The sequence below is a fragment of the Stenella coeruleoalba genome (genome assembly GCF_951394435.1).
Source record: "Stenella coeruleoalba genome assembly, chromosome: 4".
NCBI lineage: Eukaryota > Metazoa > Chordata > Mammalia > Artiodactyla > Delphinidae > Stenella > Stenella coeruleoalba.
Window position 1 is genome coordinate 73,346,657 of NC_137149.1, and position 26,919 is coordinate 73,373,575.

The following is a 26,919-nucleotide window of genomic DNA, read 5'->3' on the forward strand; positions in this document are numbered from 1 at the left end:
GTACGCGGGCCTCTCACTGTTGTGGCCTCTCCCGCTGCGGAGCACAGGCTCCGGACGCGCAGGCTCAGCGGCCATGGCTCACGGGCCCAGCCGCTCCGCGGCACGTGGGATCTTCCTGGACCGCGGTACGAACCCGCGTCCCCTGCATCGGCAGGCGGACTCTCAACCACTGCGCCACCAGGGAAGCCCCTGATAGATTTTCTTGATGCAGCGTTGCCACAAACCTCCGATTTGTAACAAATTCAGGATCTGCGAAGGGCAGTAAAGCAAAGCGCAATACACCGAGGTGTGCCTGTATTTACTCTTGATGAGTTAGAATTTTTTTTTTTCTTTTTAATAAAAATTCAGGTTGATGTTGTCTCTTGTCCTCCAAGACGCACGTGCCAGGATAGGAGTAAGGTGGGATTAAGTATGTAAGGGTTTTACTAGGAGAGAGGCTTATGAGAGAAAATGGGGAGGGATCCAGCAGAGGCTGGGAGAGCTGTCTGCCTGCATTGTAAGGGTGACCCTGAATGAAGGACCGTGGGTAGGAAGGTGGGGTAGATGAGTCCTAGACCTCTGGGCAAAGAAAGCTGGGGAGTCCTCCAGCCTAAGGAACCCCTGTTCCACACGGTCGTTGTCTGGAAGCATCTCTGGAGGGCATGGCCTAGGGTTGTGATGGATTTCAGAGCCAGGCCCTGTTGCTGGAGGAAGGTGTGGTGCTTTCCCACAGCAGCCACCCTCATTAACTAGCCTTAGCCATGAGCTTGAGATGCATTTGGTCTGCCACCCTCCTGGCATTGCCTGGGTACTCCTTTGTAATGATCTATGTCTGTATCTGTACCTATATCTATATCTGTACCTGTATCTGTATCTGTATCTGTATCTGTATATATTGGCTTCTTCCAAGGACAGTTGTTAAAAGAAGGACCACCATGTTATTTAAACATTGCATAGGTAACGCATGATGGTAGGGGAGACTTGCATTTTAAAGGAAGCTCTGGCTGATGTGTAATGGATATCACACTGTATATTTTAACCTGAAATTAACTTGCAGCTTAATTAACTTTGCTGGAGTCTTTGCTAACAGAGTTCAAGAATTTGGAACTCTAAACACAAATTCAAGTCATGGCAGTTGTAATATATAGATGGGTGAATTAAAGAGGAATACAGCCAGAGTAGCTAGTTTCAAATAAACATATAAACCACTTACAGCTCTTGCCATCCGTGTCATTTTAGCAGAGGTAGAGTAAGGGGGTTTCAGAAGTGTATCTTCATACCTTTCTGTCTTTTCAAGTTTTTAAAATTGGCTCCTTTTCCTGCCTTCTGTTAACTGTGGGTGCTCCATGGATCTAGACCCTCTTCACTTCTGTTCTGACACTCTTATCTGTATCAGCCTCTCTTCCTACCAATCAAAAAAAATTGTTTCAAAAAGAGTAGGTATTTAGAATGTCACCTGTCATTCCCACCATAAATACCACCCCCCCCCCTCCCGTTGTGAAGGCAATGGTAGGAAGGTAGGTTTGTTAAAGGTCCCTGGGTCTCGGAGTTTTGATCTGCCTAAGATTGCCCAAAGATTCTTCTTCTTCTTTTTTTTTCTGGCTGCACTGTGCAGCTTCCGGGATTTTAGTTCCCCGACCAGGGATCGAACCCCGGGCCCTTGGCAGTGAGAGTACGGAGTTCTAACCACTGGACCACCAGGGAACTCCCAGTCCAAAGGTTCTTCTTGTTCCTCCCTTGCCCTAGCACAAACATCATCTGGGTAGGCCCTGCATTGTCAGAGATCTTGTTTGCTATTATGAAGAGTTGCACATCCTTTGCGAAACTGATGCTTGAGACTCTCAGTACTTCTTACTATAGTAGCTTAAGTAGCTGGTTTTCTTTTGAAAAGGAAATTCTCAAGCTATGGGATTATACATTTTATTTATTATTTGAGAGTCATTTTTTTTGATAGGTAGGTTTCTGTACTACTTTTCAATAATACTGACTATAGGCCATAAGCATTGTCAAAAGCATTGCATAATTTAAAAATTATGTATTTTCTCATGTTTTGAACAGACCTGATTATTTTGTTGTCCATTTTTTGTTGTTTTTAGTAGTTGTTTAAATTTTTACCTCAATTCCTGACTAATATTTATATTTATCATCAGTATTTTTTTTTTTTTTTTTTTTGCGGTACGCGGGCCTCTCACTGTTGTGGCCTCTCCTGTTGCGGAGCACAGGCTCCGGACGTGCAGGCCCAGCGGCCATGGCTCACGGGCCCAGACGCTCCACGGCATGTGGGATCTTCCCGGACCGGGGCACGAATCTGTGTCCCCAGCATCGGCAGGCGGACTCCCAACCACTGCACCACCAGGGAAGCCCTAGCATCAGTATTTTTTATGAGGGTATAGGCAATTTGGTATTGTTCATACTTTAAGAAGTATGAACCTTCTAGCTTTTATGATGATTAATGTCAGTGGGGTGACACTTCTATATATATGTGTGAAGGTAAAATTCATACCTTTGAATTTGATTAATGGTAAAGGAATAATTTTTCTGCATATATGTGTAAAGATGAAATTAATCCCTAACATGTTTTTCTTTCTTTTTCAAACCTCAGACCCAGATGTAGCCTTCGTACCTCTAGGAATGACAGATTACTTGGTCATCGTGGAGGACGATGATTCTGCCATCATCCCTTGTCGAACGACTGATCCTGAGACGCCAGTGATTTTACTCAGCAGTGACGGGGTGGTGCACGCCTCCTATGACAGCAGACAAGGCTTTAATGGAACCTTCACTGTCGGACCCTATATCTGCGAGGCCACCGTCAGGGGGAAGAAGTTCCAGACGATCCCATTCAATGTTTATGCTTTAAAAGGTACTTGTGCCCTCTCCGCCCCCCCCCCTTTTTTTTTTTGCGGTACGCGGGCCTCTCACTGCTGTGGCCTCTCCTGTTGCGGAGCACAGGCTCCGGACGCGCAGGCTCAGCGGCCATGGCTCACGGGCCCAGCCGCTCCGCCGGCATGTGGGATCTTCCCGGACCGGGGCACAAACCCGTGTCCCCTGCATCGGCAGGCGGACTCTCAACCACTGCGCCACCAGGGAAGCCCCCTCCTTCTTAAAATAAGAGTTACGGGCAAAACAGTCAGATGCATGTAGCTTTTTTTTCCCTTGATCTTAGTCCCTGGTGATGGGAGACCCCAAATTCTGATATGGGAACTTAGGATCCCACCTTTACCGTACAATGTTAAGCTGACTTCTGTGGCTGTAACAGTACGAAGCTTAGCAATACCAAAGGCAAAAGCTTTCCTACCCCTGGAAGATTTTGTGTTTCATCAGTTGACTTCAAAATACTCTAAGGAATTCTTTTCTTGCATAAGCCTCTTACTGTTTAGTCACATTCCTGACTACAAAGGCCCTAACAACAAACACACACCTGTGAGGGTTGGACCCCTAGGTTAATTTTAGTAACTTAAGAAAAGTGATTTTGATTTTGAGAAAAGCTGGTGGTTGTCGACTTCATCCCTTTGATGCGAGTGGTTAATGCAAACGGGAAAGGATAAACCATGCTTGGGGGGCAACAGATCTATCGAACGCTTACGTGTAGGCGTGGCGTTAGCAAGAGTGTGCCATTGAACTTCTGTGAAGGGCTTCTTTTATGCCCAGCTCTGTGCTAGGTTCTTGAAGTGCTGAGAATACCTGGGGAGCGGAGCGGGAGAGGAGAATGAGCGATGGGGTGGGAACTAGTGCCTATAGGGGAGCGCAGGTCAGTAAAGACTGAGTAGATCCATCAGTAAAGGCGGCTGCAGTCGTAATTAACCCAAATGAACCCAAATGCTTGCGGATTCAAATGTCTTCTGTTTAATTGGAGTTTATTTTTACTATTGTTATTGTTCTGCGTGTATGTGTGTCTTATTTTGTGCCAAATTATGTATGTCAACGCAAATCAAAGTTTCTGAGATTTTCAATATTTTGTCTTGATCAAGGTGGTTTGCAAATTATTGTTCAGGGTCATCTTAAAAAAGCCCAAACCTTGTAAGATCCTAACTATACTGTGGATATTTAGGTCCTTGTGTTTGTTGTTTTTTTAAATAGCAACATCAGAACTTGATCTGGAAATGGAAGCTCTTAAAACTGTCTATAAGGCAGGGGAATCGATTGTGGTCACCTGCGCCGTCTTTAACAATGAGGTTGTGGACCTTCAGTGGACTTACCCTGGACAAGTGGTAGGTACCCTCACGGCCCCTGGTGGCATGGAATGGAGTACAGGAGGGGTCCAAAGACCCATCGCTGATGGGGCACGATACTGACCTCCTGTAGACCCCAGCTTCCCATCTCTAAGCTGCTCACTGACCAGATGGCTTCATGGCTCTTGGAGCAATGGGAGAGTCTGAGATGATGACAGCTGGACAGAATGCATAGATATTTCACACTGAGCCCTTTTTCTCATAAGTATGAAAGAAACCGGAAGGTTCTATGGCTACAAGATAACAACCAAAAAAATTAAAAAGAGAATGGATTTTAAAATTTGCTGATTGCTGAGAGAGTCATGAATTCTCCTTTTCTTGGCTCTCATACCTTTGGGTTTTGAGGCATTTGATAATGTTGGTTGTCTGCCCCCTTCTATTTCTGCTTTGTGGACACGCATGACACTTCTGCCTCCTGCATGCCTGGTCTTTCTTTGCCTGGTTTTCTTCAGTGAACAGGCATAACTCGAGTCATTCAACAAAGATTTAATGATGTTTGCCAAATCCCAAGCACTCTGTTAAAAGCTGGCCCATGTACAGAAAGAGGGAGAAGGAGGGAGGAATGGAGATGGAAGCGGGGAAGGGGAGCCGCCGTGCCATCTCTCATCCCTGGGGATTTACACATAGGTTCTCATTCATTCTGGTTTTTTTTTTTTTAATTGAAGTATAGTTAATTTACAATGTGGTGTTAGTTTCGTGTACAGTAAACGGATTCAGTTATACATACATATATTCTTTTTCAGATTCTTTTCCATTCTAGGTTATTATAAGATATTGAGTATAGTTCCCTGTGCTATACAGTAGGTCCTTGTTGTTTTCCTGTTTTATATATAGCGGTGCGTATATGTTAATCCCGGGTCTCATTCATTCTAATGCACTGTGGTAAGTGTATATGAACCATTGTGAAAGGCTATGATGGTCCCACGCAGAAACAATGAACAGTATTGAATGCAGGGGCCTCATGGAGAACAAAAAACCTATATGTATATATACGCCTTTTTGTCCCCTTCACTCCTAGTTTGCAAATTTCGGCTCCTTGCTCTTTTTTTTTGGCATTTTATAGTGTCTCTTCTTTTATCCATTTCTCTCCCCCATGCTTTTGCTGCCCCTTTCCTTTCTCTCCAGGGCGTCTGATTGGAAGTTGGGCATTTTCACATATTGCCTTATAAACCTCATGTTTTGAAGAGACATTCATAGACCTATATATATCTATATCTTTGCTGAAATGTAAAGCTATCTGATTTTTCTGTTCATACCTGATTGCCTTTAATCCTTAAAACAGAAACATTTCATTTATTGGAGATAAAATATTTTTCCCCTCGAAACCAAACTATGTGCTGTTTGGCCCCAAATATATAATCAAAGTATTGGTTTATGAATCATATTTTTGTTTGATATTAAAAATAACGTAGGCTTATTGTTGTAACTTCATAAAATTTAGAGAAACAGAGGAAAAGTCTCTTCCCAGAACACCTCCATTATAATTTTAGGGAGATAAAATCCTTTAAATACTTTATAAATGTAATAATTAATAGCTACTATACTTTAAATAGTACTTTGTTATGTATTTTTCCTGCGGCAGTAGAGCACAGACACCTTCCTATGTCATTAAATATCTTTGTAAAACAGGATTTTCAAAGGAGTGAGCTTGAAAAAACCCTTTTTTTCAATTAGACTTTATTTTTTAGGGCAGTTTTAAGTTCACAGCAGAATTGAGGGGAAAGTACCGAGATTTCTCACATAGCTCCTGGGCTCACACGAGAGCGGCCTCCCGCATGACATCCCCACAAGGGTGGTACCCTTGTTACAGTCCGCGAACCCATACCGGTGCGTCATTATCTCCCAGGGTCCGTAGCCTACGTGAGGCTTCGCTCTTAGGAGCTAGCTTGTTAAAGTCGGTTCTCCTCCCCTTTTTCTGTAGAAAGGCAAAGGCCTCACAATGCTGGAGGAGACCAAGGTCCCGTCCATCAAGTTGGTGTACACTCTGATGGTCCCTGAGGCCACGGTGAAAGATAGTGGAGATTACGAATGTGCTGCCCGCCAGGCCACCAAGGAGGTCAAAGAAATGAAGAAAGTCACCATCTCTGTGCACGGTACATTCTGCTTTCCAAAATGTCCACTGACTGTGCTGCTCGGGGATCCACTATGCAGTAAGCGTTGTTTAACGGAAACTTTTCCCTGTACAGAGAAAGGGTTTATTGAAATCAGACCCAACTTCAGCCCGTTGGAAGCCGTCAACCTGCATGAAGTCAAACATTTTGTGGTGGACGTGCAGGCCTACCCCCCTCCCAGGATAGCCTGGCTCAAGGACAACCTGACTCTGATTGAGAATCTCACGGAGATCACCACTGACATAGAAAAGATTCAGGAAATCAGGTAAAGAAACAGCCTTCCTGAGTATGCCTTTTCTTTTTATTGTGTGTGTATTCCTAGATAGACTGACGCTTGCGCTTGTCTTACAACCCAAACCAAGAGTCCATATAGAAAATTTAGCAGTCAGAAATAGGAGATAGTGGAAATCAAGTACCTCTTCCGATGACATTGCAATGCAATAATAGTGTGTTGGTAAGTTTATGATCACACGAGAGAAAGAAGAACTGAAAATCTCTGCTCCCGATGAAAGATACGTTCCTGGATTCAGCAAGGGATGGAGGAAAGAAAGTAAAATTGGACCCACTTGTATGGTGATTACAGTTCCAGGGCAATTAGCACATAAACCTACATGAAACAAAACGTTGCTGGCTTCATTTGAAACGCATTCGCCCCAGTGAGGCCTCCATGGGAAATAAGAGTAGTGTCTGGTTAAATGTGGTTAGGAGAAGACATACAGTGAATAGTTTAGATCCCTGCCCTCTGAGGAGTCGGGAGACTGCTGTCATCTCTTAACCAGTGGTGGAGTTTTGGGTAAGTCACCCTTCAGCCTCAGTTTTCCCATCTATAAGGTAGGGTTAATAATACCTTGTGTCCTTCAAGGCAAGGCACTGGACCAGATGATATTTTGAGGTCTCTTGCAGTTTTAAGCTCTGATTAGAATTTAGGAGTAGAAGGTACCTCTTGAAGGGCTCAGCTATTCCAGCCCTGCACCTTTGTCAGAAACCATCCCAGGGAGACACAGTCCTCTATTTCAAGCCTTCAGGGAAGAAGAGAACACAGAACCCCTCTCTCATCAGTTCGCTTAACCTCAGGATTTGCTTTCTTCTTTCTGAACTAAATTCCATGTGTAATTGAGAAGCGACATCTGGGAAAATGGACGTGGAAACCTCTGTGGAACAGTGATGGAAAAAGAAGTGGGATACTGAATCTGGAAGGCTTTCTGATGACACGAAATGGAGGTGCACAAAGAGGTGGGCAGTGCCCAACTTTCCACTAGGCTGTGAGGCCAGAGAGGAATAGGGTGATCCTGGCACAGCCAACACTTGAGACACCCGTCTGAGCGCTGTCTGCGAGCTACAGTCAATAGCGACGGCCAGGTAGCGGTCGTCCCCTGAGTGGTCCAGGAGAGCGGCCTGTTCAGGTGCTTCGAGAGTTCCTCCAGCACATCTGATCCCCATGAAGGGCAAGGGAACATAGGATGCATATGATGGAGGGGTGTCTGGCTTACTTAAAACTAGTGGATCCGGGCTTCCCTGGTGGCACAGTGGTTAAGAATCCGCCTGCCAATGCAGGGATACGGGTTCAAGCCCTGGTCCGGGAAGATCCCACATGCCGCGGAGCAACTAAGCCCGTGCGCCACAACTACTGAGCCTGTGCTCTAGAACCTGCAAGCCACAACTACTGAACCCGTGTGCCTAAAGCCTGTGCTCTGCAACAAGAGAAGCCACCCCAATGAGAAGCCTGCGCACCGCAATGAAGAGTAGCCCCCGCCCGCCGCAACTAGAGGAAGCCCACGCATAGCAACGGAGACCCAACAGAGCCAAAAATAAATAAATAAATAAAACCAAAAAAACCCCAAACAAACTAGTGGATCCACCAGCTTCCCTGGCCGAACGAGAGCAGAAAATGAACAACAAAAGACTGTCTGGTCATTGGCAGCCAGGGTCGCTAAGGGGACTCTAAGGAAGTCTATTCCAGAGTGTGTCCAGGGTGGTGTGGCAGAGGGAAAGCCAGCCCAGCATGCTCCCTTCACAGGTCCCAGCACCTGGCGTCTTGGGCTAGAAGACTCTACATTAGCAGGGTATTTTGGAGCCTGTGAAATGCTTTAGATTATTTCATGTAATTAATGCTCAAAATGACACTTGCATACAGCTTTCCAATGCTACACATAAGGAACCTGAGGCATGGAGAAGTTCAGTCATTCCCCAGCTCTCCTCCCTTCATGACCAGTGCTCTTCCTCTCACTCCACCTTCCTTTCACTCACAGTTCCACACTGTACTGTATTTTTTAATTATAAATTTGTTTATTTATTTTTATTTTTGGCTGTGTTGGGTCTTTGTTGCTGTGCGCAGGCTTTCTCTAGTTGCGGCGAGCGGGGGCTGCTCTTCGTTGTGGAGCACGGGCTCTAGGCACGAGGGCTCAGCAGTTGTGGCTCATGGGCTCTAGAGCGCAGGCTCAGTAGTTGTGGCGCACAGGCTTAGTTGCTCTGTGGCATGTGGGATCTTTCCAGACCAGGGCTCGAACCCATGTCCCCTGCCTTGGCAGGCAGGTTCTTAACCACTGCGCCACCAGGGAAGCCTATCACACTGTGCTGTTTTGTTAATGACAGCCAAATGGGCCATTACTTTATAGATGCACGCACACACACGTGCACGCACACACACACTCATGGCCAAATGTCATTTATTGTACGTGTAAGAAACCTGTTGGAGAAACTTCCCATTAGTGAAGTATGAAGGACTATGTTTCTCTAATTTATTTATTTTTTAAGATGAATCCTGTGCTTTAAAATCATTCAAGCCTAAAGACGGTGCATTGCAAGAAACCTTATTCCACTCCTGTCCTCGTGTTCCTCCGTACCCGCTCCTCTCCACCCCCAGGGGAATACTTTTGTTAGTTTTGTTAGGTTCTTATGAAACCTTCCAGAGTTTCTTAAAGCAGATACAAGCAAGCAGGAATTTTATACCCTAGTGACCTCTTCGTATCGATACAGAGACAGTGTCCTCGTTCTTTCTTCCAAGGATGTTCCATTGTTTGGCTAATCACTCAAATGATGAATATTTAGGGGAAGCAAGTATTTTTTTAGAAGGTAAAAATCAAGGGTTAAAAAAAAAAAAGGAAAGTTGGTGGGTTTATTCCCATTTAGAAGTCTGGCCTTAGCAGAGCTGACTGCTCTTGTAGCCACATAAGCCATTGCTCATCTCAGGTTGTCCCGTCTTATGTTTAAGAATTAAGTGTCTATGACTCAGACCTTCAGTGCGTAGAAAGTGTATCAAAAATCCCAGAAAAGCGATGATATGGACAAGAAAAAAAGATGTTTTTACTTTTTTACAAAAAACAAAATTTGAATTGAATATGGTTATTACTTAATGGTTAGAATTTATTTGGCTACAACTTGCTGAAACAAAGTCCTTTACTTTTAAGGTATCGAAGCAAATTAAAGTTGATCCGAGCTAAGGAAGAAGACAGCGGCCATTATACTATCGTAGTTCAAAATGAAGATGATGTGAAGAGCTATACTTTTGAACTCTTAACTCAAGGTATGTAAGGGCCGTATAAAGATAATGCCAGCTCAGTGGGTGCGTGACTGAGAGTCTCCCGAGGAGATCCTGGCACTTTCCCCCCAGGTCGTGGAGGGAAAAGTAGCCCTTTTAGGGGACAAGCAGGGACTGTAGATGTCACATGTCAGGGATAGCTTTGTTGGACTTACAAATCCACATAATTCTGGGAGGTTCCAGGCTAGTCTGGAATCATTTGGGAATTCCTAGGCTCCACTAGCTCCCTTACCATCTGCTTCTCAATGTGGTCTGGGCAGAGTGACATGATGCTTTTTGGTCTGGATGACCTTAGATTGTTCCAGAGTGTTTGGCCTTTTTGCTTTGCTTTCCTTGTAGACCTCGTACAGTGGCCCTTCCCAGAAAGGAGTGCCCAAGTCTTTACATCCTGGTTCAGAACCTTCTCACCTACCTTGGGCCACATACTGTCTTAGGTGGGCTCATTTGACCCTCACAGTCAATCTATGATACAAGTATCAGCATATTTCTAAATTATTTGATCCCAGGTTGCAAAAACATCTTTAAAACCTAATAATACCCCATAGATGCACTTTGGTAAATGCTGCTCTAGATTTAGATGAATCCATTAGATGATTCCCAAGCTATAATATAATTTTAAGAGCCTTCTTGCCTTTCAAGCCAAATAACCACAGGGGCTTTTTGCTTTCTTCACTGAGGATTTAAAACACCACGGGGCATAAATGCCAAATCACTGAAAATGTGACCATGCTCTTACCCAAGTGGGTCTGTCCAAACTGGAGTGTTAACTGTGCACATGACTCAGTGGCCGCTTGGTTTGTAGGTTTGAATGTCACGCGGACAAGTTCTGAACTCTTGGAATTCCACTTCGTAATTCCCAGAAGTTCTGGGACACGAACCAATTCAATTCTGATTTCTTTTCACCTCTTGCAGTTCCGTCATCCATTCTGGACTTGGTCGACGACCACCATGGCTCTAATGGGGGCCAGACAGTGAGATGCACAGCTGAAGGAACCCCTCTTCCTGATATTGAGTGGCTGATTTGCAAGGATATTAAGAAGTATGGAAATCGCACATTCCCTTTCCATTTGTGGTCAGAATGTTTCTTCCTTGGGACAGAGGACCTCAAGTGCATTTTACTTCTTTTGCTGGCCCTTGTTTTTGTGTTTGTGATTCTTATTTGGCCTAAGTCTCATAAACTGCAAGATAGGGTTCCAAACATGGACCTCGCGTGTGCGTGCATGCAGGCGTGCATGCACGCAGGTGCACTTCTGTGTCCTTGAGTAGCCGTAAGAAGGTCGACAGCTTTCAGCAGATTCTCAAAGGGTCTCTAATCTGAAAAGAGCATGAATCTTAAGAACTGCTGTAAGAGGATTTTTACTACCCTGGCCCACAGTTTCATCTCCCATTTCATCTGTGGTGAATGTTATTTGGTGGTTAGACTGGCACGTGAAAATAAATGAAGGTACTGCCCAGGTGACTTCTCGCTACCTGCTCTGTGGCGGGAGTTAAGGTCCCCGTCCCTCCTTCAGCCCCCACCCCTCACCCTTCTCCGGCGGGCACGTGAGCAGCACATTTGCACTCCCACCTGTAGTGACTGCTGTGCTCAGAAACCTCATTGCTTCTCCTGGAGAAGGAGACTCCTAGACCTACGCCCCCCGCAGGCCACAAGGCAGCAGACTTGGATCCAGACTGGAGCTGGTGTCGAGGTCTCACCCTAGTGACACCTGAGGGGGTCCTCACAGTGTGGGTGGAGAGAAGGGAGGGCAGCAGGCCTTTTCGGAGGGGTGGGACGTTGGGATAGTTAAGTTCTTGAAGTCCAGGTTGCTCATGGGTTCAAGGCTTGGGATGGGTAGTTCTGTTGGATTGAACTTGTTTATCTCTGCCTTGTCCTCATAACCAGTTAACTTTTAAATACCCACATGTAGCTTATTCTCTCTTGGAGAACAAGGTGTTGAATGTTAATCTGCACATAAAATAAGAAAATTGACCTGTAGCCCCCCAAATGCAGACAAAGTCAGGGCTGCTTGCCGTCTTAGATGATTCTCACTGCTCCACCCACCCCCATGACTCCCCGTAACTGGCTCTATACCTATTCCCTTTTTCTCCGTCTCCAGATGTAATAACGAAACTTCATGGACGATTTTGGCCAACAATGTCTCAAACATCATCACGGAGGTCCACCCCCGAGACAGGAGCATGGTGGAGGGCCAAGTGACATTCGCCAAGGTGGAGGAGACCATTGCAGTACGATGCCTGGCTAAGAATCTCCTCGGGGTGGAGAGCCGAGAGCTGAAGTTGGTGGCTCCCAGTGAGTAGCTCGTGGGTCAGGACGACGCCAAGTCAGCAGCCGAGCCCTTCCTCTCTCAAGGGGAACTTTGAATCCCAGATGGGGTCCCGTAGGAATGAAGGTCCCTCGGTGGAAATTCAGCTCCGGATGCTCTTAACGGGCCTTCTCTGGGCATCTCTGTGGGAGCCCTTTCTTTCAGATTCAAATCCCAAACCGCACTGTGCAGAGGCCCCTAGGCATTTTGATTGTCTAGCCGTACAGCTACCCAGTCTCTTTGGTCTGAGCATGTGGGGATGGAGGATGGGGAAGAAGGGTCTTCCTCCTTGTTGCTCTTCATAACAGTTGAGACAGGTTGAATTCTTAAAAAAAAAAAAAAAAAATCAATGAAGCCAAAAGCAATATAAGTAAACTGCAACCTTTCAAAATAACTGAACTTGATTTTCTGAACTTACGTTCTAAACTTATGCTACTAATGGTAGCTCTCAATCTCACTTATTAATATTTATATTCCAGTTCATATTTTGTCCAGAAGGTTAATGTTGGAGGACCTTTGGGGAAGGTATTTTGTTCCCAACTGAATTTTGTCCCTTTCACGTCTAAGGGAAGAGCTGGAGTAGTTTCATGCATGTAGATAACTGAGGGATGGTCTTGCCCATCCTCCAAATAAGCCTGGCAGCTCTTATGCTTCTCCACCAGTAGTGAAAGATTTCTGGCCCAGAAACAGCCACCCTGCCTTCCTGCCCTCGCGCGTGTTTGTGCAAGTTCTCCACCGTGCCTCTCTCTCTCTCTCTCTCTCTGGTCCTCTAGCTCTGCGTTCTGAACTCACGGTGGCGGCCGCAGTCCTGGTGTTGTTGGTGATTGTAATCATCTCACTCATTGTCCTGGTTGTCATTTGGAAACAGGTAGATTTTCTTTTTAAAGAACTAAAACTATTTGAAACCAATAAGAACAAGAAGAAGAGCAACCTAGTTCAGGGCTTGGCACAGAGAAGGAGCTCAGTAACAAGATGATGAGTGAACGTTATTGAATCCTACTGTGTCCAGTCATTCTGCTGCTGTGGTTAAGCTTTGGTACATTCGGACGTTGGTAATTCACCAGTTACCTGTCCTGGTCATTTATAGAAACCAAGGTATGAAATTCGTTGGAGGGTCATTGAATCAATCAGCCCCGATGGACATGAATATATTTATGTGGACCCGATGCAACTGCCTTATGACTCGAGATGGGAGTTTCCAAGAGATGGACTAGTGCTTGGTAAGCTCCTACTGGGGTGATGTCCCAAGACTCCCTTTGATTTGTACGCAACTTTACTCTTTACGGGCCTGTGGAGGAATAAAGGATCTGCGCTTGTGCTTAGTAAAAGCTAAGCATTAGAAATTGGCTTTCAGAAATAGTTTTCTCTCTTGAAAATGAGTTAATTGAATCACAGCAATGACTTGTTTTTACCTCCTTCCCTAGCAAATTACGGTTAAAGAACATTTTACAAAGGGAGAAGAGAATATGAGGAGGCCTGCCAAAGCTACGCATCAAAGTGGCTTTGCTTTGGAAATGACACCAACTGAAAATGAGACGAAGTTCTACAACTAAAAAGGAACAGATGAGAAATGAATGAGGCCAATCGGAAAATATATTTTGACTCAGTACATTCTGAGGATTATTAGATACTTCTTTAAAATACAGAATATAAAAATATAGGTTTCTTTTAAAACAAACATGAAAAAATCATCAAGCCAGCTTATCACAGACTTTTCAAATATTTCAATCTTGGGCTGAGACCAAGAACATGAAGCTTAGTCCAAGGGATTTTTTTGGTTTTTTTAAAATCACATCCTGATTGAATGAAAACAGGACAAAGACAAATGAAAGTTAGAGCTAGAGGTTGTGTCATCATGACTATTCTAACAGTATGTACTTCAGAGGATGCCAAAGGCATTTTAACATTATCCACTTGTCTCATTCCAAAGTACAGCCAAGTTAGGTCTTCTTACAGAGTTACTTAAACTGAAATCAAACGAGACACCCTATTCACATACCTATACCTGGGAACTAAGCTTTCTTTATTATATTTTCTCCCTTGTTTTACAAAAAGGGATGAGGAGCTTAGGGAAGTTAAAAAGTAATAAAACATGGAGAAAAAGGGCAACATCCCTAACGTACCAAGAGGCAGTCCTGTGTCTCTCTGCTTCTGTGTATTGTCAAGTTGCTAGGGAAGCAGTACCTTTCCAGGAACAGTTTCCAGCCGTGCAGACATGCAGTCACAGGCAGTGTTGGCTGTTAGTGCCCTTTTATGAGCCGAGTCTTTCCCTGGCTTGGCAGACACATCTGTTTTAGACTGTGAGCTCTTTTAAGAGTGGGGACCAGAGCTTCCATTTCATTTTGTATCTCCCAGCGTGCGGCAAAGTGTTGTGCTCCTAGGGCATGTTTAGCCTTTGCCCTTCCTAGTCTTTCTAAGAAACAGGCAGCAAGGGAGCCAGCCCGAAGTTGTCTTCATCACTGCTTAGAATCCGTGATGTCTTGAATACTGAAGTATTGCCAGTGGATAAAGGCTTATTGATGCAAAAGATGCCCCTGTTTGTGTGCGGAAAACAGAAGGGTAGAGAACCAGGAGGTTTGGGCCAGAGCCACAGAAAGCAAGTACCACAGAGCCCACGATTTGGCCCGGTTCTCCAGCTGGTAGACAGAGTGCTCACACCAGCGAGGGCTACACCCTCCTTCTTCCCGCCTGTGTTTTCCTTTCCTTTGCAAACGTTATTTGACAAAAGCAGTTATACTAATTTCCTTCCCTGTGGGCTCAGTTCTGGTTTTGACATGATGACTCGGAGGAATCATTATGCTTCCTCCATATGGGAGAAACACCACCCAGCTGTGTACCCATGAGCGCTGGCCGCGGTAAATGAAGCTGACGAGATGCCTGATTCTGCATGTGTTGATGGTGCTGGTTGCCCACAGGTCGTATCCTGGGCTCTGGTGCATTTGGGAAAGTGGTTGAAGGAACTGCCTATGGATTAAGTCGATCCCAACCTGTCATGAAGGTAGCAGTGAAGATGCTAAAACGTAAGTGCCCCTTTCTGGGGATTTTTTGAACATGGAGATATTAAGTAAATTGCTCAAAATCACACAGCCAGTAAATGCCACGTTTAGGACTAGATCTTGGTTCTTTTGACTCTAGGATTTATGCATATTTAGACTGTTTTGTCAGTTAGTTTTATTTAGATTGTTCTTGTTGCCTATATGTTGGAAAACCAAGAGTTATTTGTAGTGGCTTCTTTTTACCCTGAAGCCTAGGGATTAGTTATTAGCGTCTAGACTGAGTCCCTGTTTCTCTTTTAGACTGTTGTTAAATAAAATGATGTCCAGTCGTAGGGTTAGCCATGTTTTGGGCTTTTTCTGGGTAGTAAATAGTTTAGTTGAACCAATACGTGATTGATTTCTTCAACAGCCACAGCCAGATCCAGTGAAAAACAAGCTCTCATGTCTGAACTGAAGATAATGACCCACCTGGGGCCGCATTTAAACATTGTGAACTTGCTGGGAGCCTGCACCAAGTCAGGTAGGCTTGCTCACCTGAGAGTGAGGATTTTCATAGAACACTACGGTTGTGAAGACTGTCTAGGCTTTTAAATGCCCAAACACGCCAGCAAATATAAGTCCCTTGAATGGAGCTGTTGACTAGATTCTATTGAGGGAAGCTCCCTGTTCTTGAGCAGCGTCTCTTAGCAGTGTAGACACAGTGTAATTCATGGCCCTTCTGTTCTTCACTTTCATGCTCACCTCCAACTGGTTTTGGACCCCACAGGCCCCATTTACATCATCACTGAGTACTGCTTCTACGGGGATTTGGTCAACTATTTGCATAAGAATAGGGACAGCTTCTTGAGCCGCCACCCAGAGAAGCCAAAGAAAGAGCTGGACATTTTTGGATTGAACCCTGCTGACGAAAGCACACGAAGGTAGGTGCGAAGAGAGACGCTGTTGTGAATCGTCGTCTTATGAGCTTCACCAGTGGAGAGAACCCATGTCCTGATAGAGGCCATGTCTGCAGATTCAGTGCCAGGAGGTAGCAAGACTTAGAGTCAACTACCCTGCTCCATCATCCTGTAACATGGTGCTGAGAGATACCTGATGTCTGCAGGTGTTTTGAACCAGGATATCATGTTGGGGATGGGTTTGCTGATAGGTTTGAATGAGAGTGAGGGTTGGAATAGTTCTGGAACCAGTTTGCTGTTTATGTGTGTTCTACTTAAGACCTCTAAATGCATCTCTGGCCAGGGATGCCCCAGTACTCATACCTTGTGAGAAACTTCTAAGTTTGAGATACTGGTCCTTGCTGAACGCTGTGCCTATTAGTCCCCACTGCAGAAGTCTAAAGTGGCTAAAAAGATCTCTGTAGATACGAAGGTCCGTAAGATCAGAAAGGACGTGAGTTCACTTCATATTAATTTACTCAATGGACACCAGATTGGTGCTAAATGTATTGAGTAGCAGGATTTGTCTGCCCAAGCCACTTGGTCATGGGGTGCAGGTTTGTGGCCCGTGAACTGAAAAACAGAATAAAGACAGACACAGCTGAGTTGAGATGGTCCATGGGTTTGTGTGATCATTGATTGATGCTCATCCCCCCGACTGGACCACCGTCGTGAAGGGTATGGGTGGTTGTGCTTTCGTTCCCTGTGCCGCCCCCATGGCCACCACTGCCTCGCAGGTGGTGGGTACCTAGTTGTCATCTACTGAATGTCGGGCGATCGCTCCAGAGGACAGCCTGGTTAAGGTTTCTTTTTCTGTTTCTACAGTTACGTTATTTTATCTTTTGAAAACAACGGTGACTACATGGACATGAAGCAAGCTGACACTACACAGTATGTCCCCATGCTGGAAAGGAAAGAGGTTTCTAAGTACTCAGACATCCAGAGAGCGCTGTATGATCGCCCAGCCTCATACAAGAAGAAATCCATGTTAGGTAAAGGCGTCTTTGCTTACGCTTTGGGTGTTGTGATCTTCCGGTGGTTTAATACGATACCTAAAATACTCAGAAGATGCTGAGCAGGCTAAGTAGGACCGCCAGGCCACATGGTTCCTAACTGCAGATCTGCACACCTGAGTCTAGGACATGTTTTTGAAGGTCTGTGGCCTGTGGATTGAAAAAAGAAAAAGAATAAAGATAGACCTCATGTAATAAATTTTTCAGATTTTAAATGTAAATATTTTATTTTATTAATTTTATCTTTCTGTCCAGTTTTATTCAGATATAATTGAGATACAGGACTGTGTAAGTTTAAGGTGCACAGCAGAATGATTTGACTTACAAACATCATGAAATGATCACCACAGTGAGCGTAGTGAACATCCGTCATCTCACACAGATGCAAAATAAAAGAAAAAGATTGTTTTCCTTGTGATGAGAATTCTTAGTATTTACTCTCTTAACTTGCATATATACTATACAGCAGTGTTAATTATATTGATCATGTTGTACATTATATCCCTGTAATGTACATTTTAAAATGTAGTCATTTTAAAGAATTGTTTATTCTGACATAATGATATTCATTTTTTGGTGTTAGCGTGACTTTTTTTTTTTTCTTCAAGTGAAAGTATGGTGGTAGTTGATGTTTTTTCTCAGTACCCTTACTTGGAACAATTAAAAGCTGGCAATCTTATATTGGTTCCTAATATATTTTTTTAATTTAATTATATAAATCTCTAATATCTGTGAGTTCAATAGCCCTTGTTTTTAGCTTTGCTAATATCCAGTTTGTGTTAGAAACTGGAAAGTGGACAATTTGAGGTTATATTTTCTGACAAGGGTGTTGGGTTTTTCTACTGAATGTTGTTTGAAGGAAGATCTGTTTGTTTTCAAAGCAGATGAGCATGTGGCAGGGTTGAACTGATTTGTAAACTCCAGGGAGCCTAGCTGATGCCCATAGCAGATGGACCACCCCACATCTGCTGGGGGTGGTCCTTCCAGGCTTCTACTCTCATCACAGGCTTGGAGTGGGGAGGAGGCTGCTAGATAGATCTGACGATGCCTTGTTCCATAAGCTTGTATTACCGGGTCTGAGACCTCCCGTTGGTCCCTGCAAAAAGGTGTTGAGCTGTCATGGAAATTGTTTTGAAAATCATTAATGTACTCTGGATGCTTTCAGGGTTCTTAAGTGAAAGGTACAGTCATTAAAAAAAGAATGTGCTTGTTCTGCAAAGCGCAGTACGGAATAATATTTTCCACTCCTGCAGCTCCAAGGTCCATTCACATCTCATTGCCAACTGGGTAAACTTCCAAGCCCTTTTAAAAGATTAGCCAGTGAGACTTGTCGGAACCAGTCCTTCCTCTCCCCTCCTGTATTGTTAAAAATAGTTTACGTTGCTTCCCAGGCTGGACGTGGCTCTAGATGTCAGGGGAACCTGATTCATGCTCAACCCAGGCCCAGTTGGCAGGCAGACCATTGCTTTCTGGCTGGAAAAATGTGAAGGGCTGCAGCTACTCTTCACATGCCTGAACTTTTTCAAAAAGTGCTGAGAACTGCTGGCCTAGATTGCCTCCTTCCTCGAAAACCCTGGGACCCTTCCAGAAGGGACCAACTGGGGAAAGTGGACAAGTTACAAAGAAAGGGAACCACGCGCGAAGTCTTTGGCACTGACCTTTAAGATCGCTATCTCTAGTTGGACTGGTGGCTAATTTTATTCACAAAGTAAGCCAAGGACTATGAAGGTGGCTTTAAAAAGAAAAAAAAAGCAATTCCTAGAAGCTGCTTTTTCAAAGAGCCCTCGTGTACATTCCTCACGGAAGATGTGTGTGTGTGTGTGTGTGTGTGTGTGTTTAAAGTGGCTGAGGTGATTTGCTAACTAAGATTGAAAAAAGAAATTTGGGAGGCAAAGAACAAAATATGTGTGAGAATGCACGATACTGGTCCTTATGGAATCATATATACTTATATATATACTTAAACCAGGTATATGTTTCTACAGATGTATTTCTTTTTAAAGAGAGCACTTTTGCATATTTTACACACACCCCTGTGAGGTTTAGAAACTATAACAAAATGATCTTAAGTGTGTTCTTTGGACAAGCCTCCGCAGTCTGACGAGTGGCCCAGCCCTTCGGGAGTATCAAGGTGGGTGATGTTTCATGCTGTCCGCCAGCACCAACACACTTAATTCCTTTCCTGCAGACTCAGAAGTCAAAAACCTCCTTTCGGATGATAACTCAGAAGGCCTTACTTTGTTGGATTTGTTGAGCTTTACCTATCAAGTTGCCCGAGGAATGGAGTTTTTGGCTTCAAAAAATGTAAGTGTATTCAGGGGACAGAGACTTCTTTAGACCCAGGCCACAGATCTGAGCAAGGTGAGCGTGGAAGGGAGATCGTGGAGAAGCCTGTAGCAATGGCTGCTTCTCTCTTCCTCATCCCCAAAGCAGAGCGGGGCATCCAACAGGATCAGGTGTCTACTTTTCTCCAGAGCTTTGTCCCTCTCGGGAGGGACTGGGATGAGAGCCTGAGAGAGGGGAGCTCTTTATGCCAGGACAGCCTCCCTGAGGCTGTGTGCCAGGCAGCTCCAAGCGCCCCCGTGAAGTGGCCAGTCTTACAGGGGTGATGCTGTCTAGCGCAGGTGGACTGACACTCCCCGTCATTTCTTCCCTTTCTGCGCAGTGTGTCCACCGGGACCTGGCCGCTCGCAATGTCCTCCTGGCGCAAGGGAAAATCGTGAAGATCTGTGACTTTGGCCTGGCCAGAGACATCATGCATGATTCGAACTACGTGTCAAAAGGCAGCGTACGTGCTCTCACCTTGTTTGGCAAGCTCGCCCTCCCTCACTTGCATCTCTGAAAGCAGGTGTTGCTTCCAGCCATTCAGTGCCCAGATTTTTACCACAGAGTCCGTGACATTCATGAATGGGCTCCAGGGGTCAGTATGAAAAGCACAGGCTCTACAGACAGACTCCCTGGGTGTGAGCACCATCTCCAGCACCTACTAGTGTGGGAACTTGGGGCAAGTTACTTGGCCATTCTGTACCTCGGTTTCCCTGTCTGTATCAGGGAAGTGACATTAGTACCTATCTCCTGAGTTGCTGCAGAGTATTAGATCACTGGATTCATGTAAAATGCTTAGGACAGTGCCTGGCACATACAAAGCCCGTAAGTGTTAGTCATTAATACGTAAGTTGTGCATTTATTTCCAAGGAGAGCACCTCTTTTATCAAATGTTCAAATGGTGTCTACGACCCCTAAAATGTTAAAACCACTTGAGTTAATACATCTTAGAGGCGCAGTTTCCTTAAAGATAGTCGTTCTGTCCTACACTTGAACCTTCTCCCCACTGTTTCTTATAGTTCAAAAATGTAATTGGTTCTCGGGTCACTAGGTCTGTTCTTAATTTCGTTCCTAGGAAGACCTGAAAATAGGGGCCAGGTCCATTCAGGGCTCACGCTTTTGGGGTAGACATTCAGGATTAAATATCTTGGCATGTTATTCCTTGGAAGGGTAAGAGGCAGCAGTGACCATCCATCATTCATTAAATACGTATTGAGCACCCACTAGGTGGCAGGTACTCTTCTGGGTGCCGAGAGTACAGAAGTGAACTAAAGAGACGCTCCTGTGGGGCAAGGTTGCCAGTGCAAGCTATTAGCCCAGAGAGGACCCCTTTCTATTCCTGCTGCCGTAGATCATAGCTGCATCTGCTGGCTTTAACGTCCTCCCCGCTTCCCTGCAGACCTTTCTCCCGGTGAAGTGGATGGCTCCTGAGAGCATCTTTGACAACCTCTACACCACACTGAGCGACGTCTGGTCTTACGGCATTCTGCTCTGGGAGATCTTTTCCCTCGGTATGGGCCTGACATCTCTGCTTGTTTGGGTTGTTCTGGAACAGCACTGGAAGGGAGATGCTGTGTTTGCCAAGCTCCAGGATGTAAACAGTGTTAAGATACCTAGTGTGGGTCAGGTGCACTGCAGCCGATTCACACATTGTGCACTTACGATGGCTAGTGTGTTTCCGAGCAGACCGAGAAGGGGTCTTGGGGAACTGTGCCCTCACCCCTGGCCTTTGCCCCCCTTCTCCTCTGAGCTACATCAGAGGGACTGTCTCCTGCTGGAAATGCTCATGATGACATTCACTCACCCGCTGCTTCTTCACCTTGGACTTTGGGTTAAGTGGGTTCACCGGTGGGGATTCGCCCTCCCTCACCTCATGGTGGTGGACCCTCAGTGAAAGCAGTGCAGTGAGGGAAGGGGAATGGTGACTCCCTTCCTGGTCATCATTCTGGAGGAGAGAAACCTTCTAGTCATTCAGTAAGTCAGGCACCGGTTACTGAAGAACACAGGTGCCCCGAGCTACCAGGTGAGGGCCCTGCGAGGGGGTGATTCACGCCCCTGACTTCCAGACGGTTCACCTGGGGAGGTGAAACTTACACATTTAATGATAAGCTGTGTGTTCCTGATTTAAAATTGTAATGGAAGCTCAGAGAACAGAGGAGTCCTGGAGTAGTTTTGGAAGGAAACTAAACTTGACCTGGCCTTGGCCACAAAAATGGGAAATGTTTCATGAATCCACTATTGTCCTGATGTGACAGTAAAGGGCTTTCCCTGCCTGTTCTCCTTTGTCAACCCTAGTTCATCCCTCCGTAGATGTCACTGTGGGTCACCCAAGTGTGTGGCCTAACTGAGTCTCGTATTCTGTGACAAACAGAGAATTATCTAGACATTTCAAGACTGCTGCCTTAATTATTTGAACATTTCGGATGGAAATGACTTTCCATTGGGCAAGGCTGTGAAATCAAGCAGATGATAACACTTAATTTCTTTGGAAGAACCGCTACTTCAAGGCGGGGATCCCCAAACATTTTCTAAAGGTGTCAAGTGTTTCAACAGTGTACCACACACTCGTCAGTCCTGGTCGTTTTCTTCTTGGGTCCTCAGGTGGTACGCCCTACCCTGGCATGGTGGTGGATTCTACTTTCTACAATAAGATCAAGAGTGGGTACCGGATGGCCAAGCCTGACCACGCCACCAGTGAAGTGTGAGCCCCCCCTTGCTATCCCGTGGGCCTGTGTTCATGCCTGGTGGGTCTATGGGGGTAGGGGGTGCCCTGACGTTCCTCCCTGTGCCCACTGTGAGTCCTGTGCTTCTCCAGCTACGAGATCATGGTGAAGTGCTGGAACAGTGAGCCAGAGAAGAGACCCTCCTTTTACCACCTGAGTGAGATTGTGGAGAATCTGCTGCCTGGACAATATAAAAAGGTTTGTCTGAGCCTCTTAAGATTGGTGAGTGGAAAGGAATGGGCAAAGGGAGGAGACAACAGCTGGTCATTGCACAGGAGAGCAGTACTGTTCAACACTAGGTTAAAGGAGGAAAAAGATTGTGTGATCCAGTGGCCGGGGCTTCAGGGAGTGCTCCCTGGGCCCTTGGTAGCAATGATGAGTAGAAACCCTCCTCTTCCTGCACGGCTCCCTTTCATCCTGAGTGTGCGACACCTGTAAGCACTTCATTCTCCATATGCTTGAGTATCTGAAGCTACTGTGCAGTTAGAAGTCTCAGAGCACCCACAGCCATTAAATCGCTAATTTGAATGCACTTAAACCCATGCGAAATTGGCTTTTACCAGCCGACTGGAAGGAACAACCTCAGCTGTTATCTGTGGCTCCAGCTGGTTTTTTGTGGAATAGGAAGCATTGTTCAAAGGAACAAATGTAATTTCATGGAACCAAGCAGGATACGGTAATGAATGAAACAAATTTTTGCTGAGATGCTGAGAAGGAAACCCAGACACACTTGTGGAATAAACTCAGTTTCTTAGATTCAGTCACCATGTAGGTTTTCCATACTTATTGCTTCTCTTCCTTCTTCTCGAGGAAGAGCAGTGTTAGCTGAACTGGAAGTTAAATACTTTTGTTTATCGATTATCTCACTGCGCCTTACAACCGCCATAAGTGAGGCAGAAGGAAGGAAGGAAATTAACGATAGGAAAGTCAGAGACACTCTGGTTGGTGAAATCGTGTTGATGGGAACAGACTGGAACTATTGTTGAAAATGGGGTCTTTTTTAGATCAATGGTCCCTAAGTTTTGAATTACATTTCTCCAGTGTTTGGGGATTAGGAAGACTTCTGGTATGATGCTCCCAGTGGAAGCCCTGTTCACCTCTTATTGGGACTCATCCAAGCCCTGGAGAGACTGTGTGATGGGGACCAGAAGGGTCCATGCTAGTCCCAGAGAAGGGAGTGTGTGTGTTTGGGGACACAGTTGTAGCTACTGACTGAGAAGGGATTCTTGGTATCTCAAGACCTACCAGCAGGAGATCTCTGCCACGGGTGGCCCTTTCTTCATGTTACACATCTCTGCGGAACAGTTAACACCTGACTCTCCTTCAGTTGTCAACAGTTAAAAAATAGTAAGCTCTGAGCATCAGTGTTCTTTTTTGCAGTTCTGTCAGTAACCCTTGAGTAACTATGTGAAATGAACATTTGCAGAGTTATGAAAAGATCCACCTGGACTTCCTGAAGAGTGACCATCCCGCCGTGGCACGTATGCGCGTGGACTCCGACAATGCGTACATTGGCGTCACCTACAAAAACGAGGAGGACAAGCTGAAGGACTGGGAGGGTGGCCTCGACGAGCAGAGGCTGAGCGCAGACAGTGGCTACATCATCCCTCTGCCTGACATCGACCCTGTTCCTGAAGAGGAAGACCTGGGCAAAAGGAACAGACACAGGTAGACACGAGACCTCAGCTTCCCGCCGAGCTCTCTCCCCTCCCCTCTCCCAGCGCACCTGAAGGGGAGGAGCCATTGCCCCATTGTGAGGCCCTCCTGGTGCTCAATCTGTCCTGGGGGAGCCAGTGGCAGAACCCCCAGGGGTCTGTTTAGTTTTGAAAATGCTTCCCAGATGATTCTTTAAATTTTTTGTTTGTTTGTTTACTCAAATATAGTTGGCTTACAATATTATATTCGTGTCAAGTGTACAACATAGTGATTTGATATTTTTATAGATTATACACCATACAAAGTTATTATAAATTATAGATTATTTCCCTATGTGTGCTGTACATTACATCCCTGCGATTTATTTTTTTGCGGTACGCAGGCCTCTCACTGTTGTGGCCTCTCCCATTGTGGAGCACGGGCTCTGGACGCACAGGCTCAGCGGCCATGGCTCACGGGCCCAGCCGCTCTGCAGCATGTGGGATCTTCCCGGACTGGGTCAGGAACCCGTGTCCCCTGCATCGGCAGGCAGACTCCCAACCACTGCGCCACCAGGGAAGCCCCCTGTGATTTATTTATTTTATAACTGGTAGTTTGTACCTTTTAATCCCATTCACCTACTTTGCCCCTCTCCCCTCTGGTAACCAATAGTTTGTTCTCTGTGAGTCTGTTTTTGTTTTGTTTGTTAATTTGTTTTCTTTTTTTAGCTTCCACATATACGTGAAAACATACAGTATTTGTCTCTGACTCATTTCACTAAGTGTAACACCCTCCAGGTCCATTCACGTTGTCACAAGTGGCAAGATTTCATTCCTTTTTATGGCTGAGTATTTCATTGTGTGTATATACCATATCTTCCTTATCCATTCGTCGGTTGATGGGCACTTAGGTTGCTTCCATATCATGGCTATTGTAAATAATGCTGTTAAGAACACTGGGGTGCACGTATCTTTCCGAATTAGTGTTTTCATCTTCTTTGGATAAACACCGAGAAGTGGAACTGCTGTGTCGTATGGTAGTTCTATTTTTAATTTTTTGAGGAACCTCCATATTGTTTTCCATAGTGGTTGCACCAATTTACATTCCCACTAACAATGTACTAGGGTTTTCTTTTTTCCACATCCTCACCACCATTTGTTATTTCTTGTCTTTTTGATGATAGCCATTCTGACAGGCATGACATGATATCTCATTGTGGTTTTGATTTGCATTTCCCTGATGATTAGTGATGTTGAGCATCTTTTCATGTGCCTGTTGACCATCTGTATGCCTTCTTTGGAAAAATGCCTATTCAGGTCCTCTGCCCAATTTTTAATTGGATTGTTTGGGGTTTTTTGATATTGAGTTGTATGAGTTCTTTATGTATTTTGGTTATTAATCCCTTATCAGACATATTTTTGCAAATATCTTCTCTCATTCAGTAGGTTCCCTTTTCATTTTGTTATTGGTTTCCTTTGCTGTGCAAAAGGTTTGATCAGGTCCCATTTGTTTATTTTTGTTGTTGTTGCTCTTGGCTGAAGAGACAGGTCCAAAAACATATTGCTTAGACCAATGTCAAAGAGTGTACTGCCTATATTTGCTCCCTGGAGCTGGTGGAGGTCTGGGGCAGGAAGGGACATGTTTCCCTGATGGAGAACCTTTGACCTAAGTCCTCAAGTAATTTGATCAAACCGACACAGCAACTATGATTACTGAAATAATATAAGCCTCTCTTGCTGTTTTTTTTCTTTTTTCTTTTCTTTTTTGGCCCCACAGCCTGTGGGTGGGATCTTGTGGGATCTTAGTTCCCCGACCAGGGATCTAACCCGCATCCCCTGCAGTGGAAGCTTGGAGTCTTAACCACTGGACTGCCAGAGAAATCCTTCTTCCTGTTTTCTTATTTAGTTTCTTAATTCAAACCGAGGAGAAAATTGAGAGGCAGGCTGTACTGGGCTATTTGACGCTACATCAGTGGTTTCATTTATTCATTCATTCATTCATGCTACGTTGGGTCTTTGTTGCTGCACCTGGGATTTCTCTAATTGTGGAGAGCGGGGGCTACTCTTCATTGTGGTGAGTGGGCTTCTCATTGCGGTGGCTTCTCTTGTTGCGGAGCACGGGTTCTAGGCGTGCGGGTTTCAGTAGTTGTGGCACACGGGCTTAGCTGCTCCGCGGCATGTGGGATCTTCCCCACCCAGGGCTCAAACCCATGTTCCCAGCATTGGCAGGCGGATTCTTAACCACTGCGCCACCAGGGAAGTCCCCATCAGCGGTTTTAAACCCTGGCTGCAAGTTGGAACCACCTGGGGAGATTTGATAACTACTGCTATACAAGCCTCACCCAGGCCAACAAATGATAATCTCTGGGAGTGAGGCACAGCACTCTCTGGCTGATTTGTTCTTTCTTTCTTTCTAACTTTGTATTATGGAAGATTTCTAACGTGCATAATTCAAACAGTATAGTGAACTGTCAGGTACCCACCACTCAACTTCAGTGTTGATGAACCCATGACCTGTCTGCTTGCGTAGCCATATCTACTCCTCCTCTACCACTTCCCTCTGGATTATTTTGAAGCAGATCCTAGACATCATATCATTTCACCCATAATATTTCAGCATACATCTCAAAAAGATAAGGGCTCTATTTTTAAAAATAACTATAGTTATTAAAAATAACTACAGTACCATTATTTCACCCCCCAAATTGACAATAAATAGTTAAAAGCATCCGATATCCAGTCAGTGTTCAAATTTCCTTGATTCTCTCATAAATATTATTTTACATTTAGTTTGTTCTGTTCAAGACCCAAATAAGAGTCACACCTTGACTTTGGTTGATAGAGCTCTATAAGTTCGTTCTGCCTCTTTTAGCCCCCTTGCATATTGTTTGTGTAAAAACCAGAGCCTTTGCCTGTAGAGTTCCCACATTCAGAATTTTGCTGCTTGCATTACTGTTGTGAGTTTTATCACATGCTTCTGTCTCCTATATTTGTTGGAAATTGGTAGTTAGTCTAGAGGCTTGATCTGACTCAGTAGATTTTGGGTAAGTGTGCTTCAAAGATGATGCGGTGTACAGGAGGTACACGCTGTACCGTTGTCTCTTTCTGTGACAATAGCAGCCAATGGTGA

At 45.0% G+C, this 26,919-nt stretch overlaps 1 protein-coding gene across 7 annotated transcripts in view; it reads left to right on the plus strand.

Annotated features, from left to right (window-relative positions):
* Positions 1 to 26,919, plus strand: part of PDGFRA (platelet derived growth factor receptor alpha) — a 47,109-nt gene that overhangs the window by 13,458 nt on the left and 6,732 nt on the right. For all 7 annotated transcript variants that reach the window (XM_079919760.1, XM_079919756.1, XM_079919755.1 and 4 more), the window contains 19 exons: positions 2,582 to 2,842; positions 4,060 to 4,190; positions 6,133 to 6,304; positions 6,398 to 6,587; positions 9,730 to 9,845; positions 10,773 to 10,899; positions 11,957 to 12,150; positions 12,937 to 13,031; positions 13,251 to 13,383; positions 15,079 to 15,183; positions 15,569 to 15,679; positions 15,926 to 16,079; positions 16,920 to 17,086; positions 19,296 to 19,411; positions 19,773 to 19,895; positions 20,832 to 20,943; positions 22,034 to 22,133; positions 22,248 to 22,353; positions 23,582 to 23,823. In XM_079919760.1, coding sequence (XP_079775886.1) covers positions 2,582 to 2,842; positions 4,060 to 4,190; positions 6,133 to 6,304; positions 6,398 to 6,587; positions 9,730 to 9,845; positions 10,773 to 10,899; positions 11,957 to 12,150; positions 12,937 to 13,031; positions 13,251 to 13,383; positions 15,079 to 15,183; positions 15,569 to 15,679; positions 15,926 to 16,079; positions 16,920 to 17,086; positions 19,296 to 19,411; positions 19,773 to 19,895; positions 20,832 to 20,943; positions 22,034 to 22,133; positions 22,248 to 22,353; positions 23,582 to 23,823 — 2,755 coding nt within the window. The remainder of the gene's footprint in view (positions 1 to 2,581; positions 2,843 to 4,059; positions 4,191 to 6,132; positions 6,305 to 6,397; positions 6,588 to 9,729; positions 9,846 to 10,772; positions 10,900 to 11,956; positions 12,151 to 12,936; positions 13,032 to 13,250; positions 13,384 to 15,078; positions 15,184 to 15,568; positions 15,680 to 15,925; positions 16,080 to 16,919; positions 17,087 to 19,295; positions 19,412 to 19,772; positions 19,896 to 20,831; positions 20,944 to 22,033; positions 22,134 to 22,247; positions 22,354 to 23,581; positions 23,824 to 26,919) is intronic.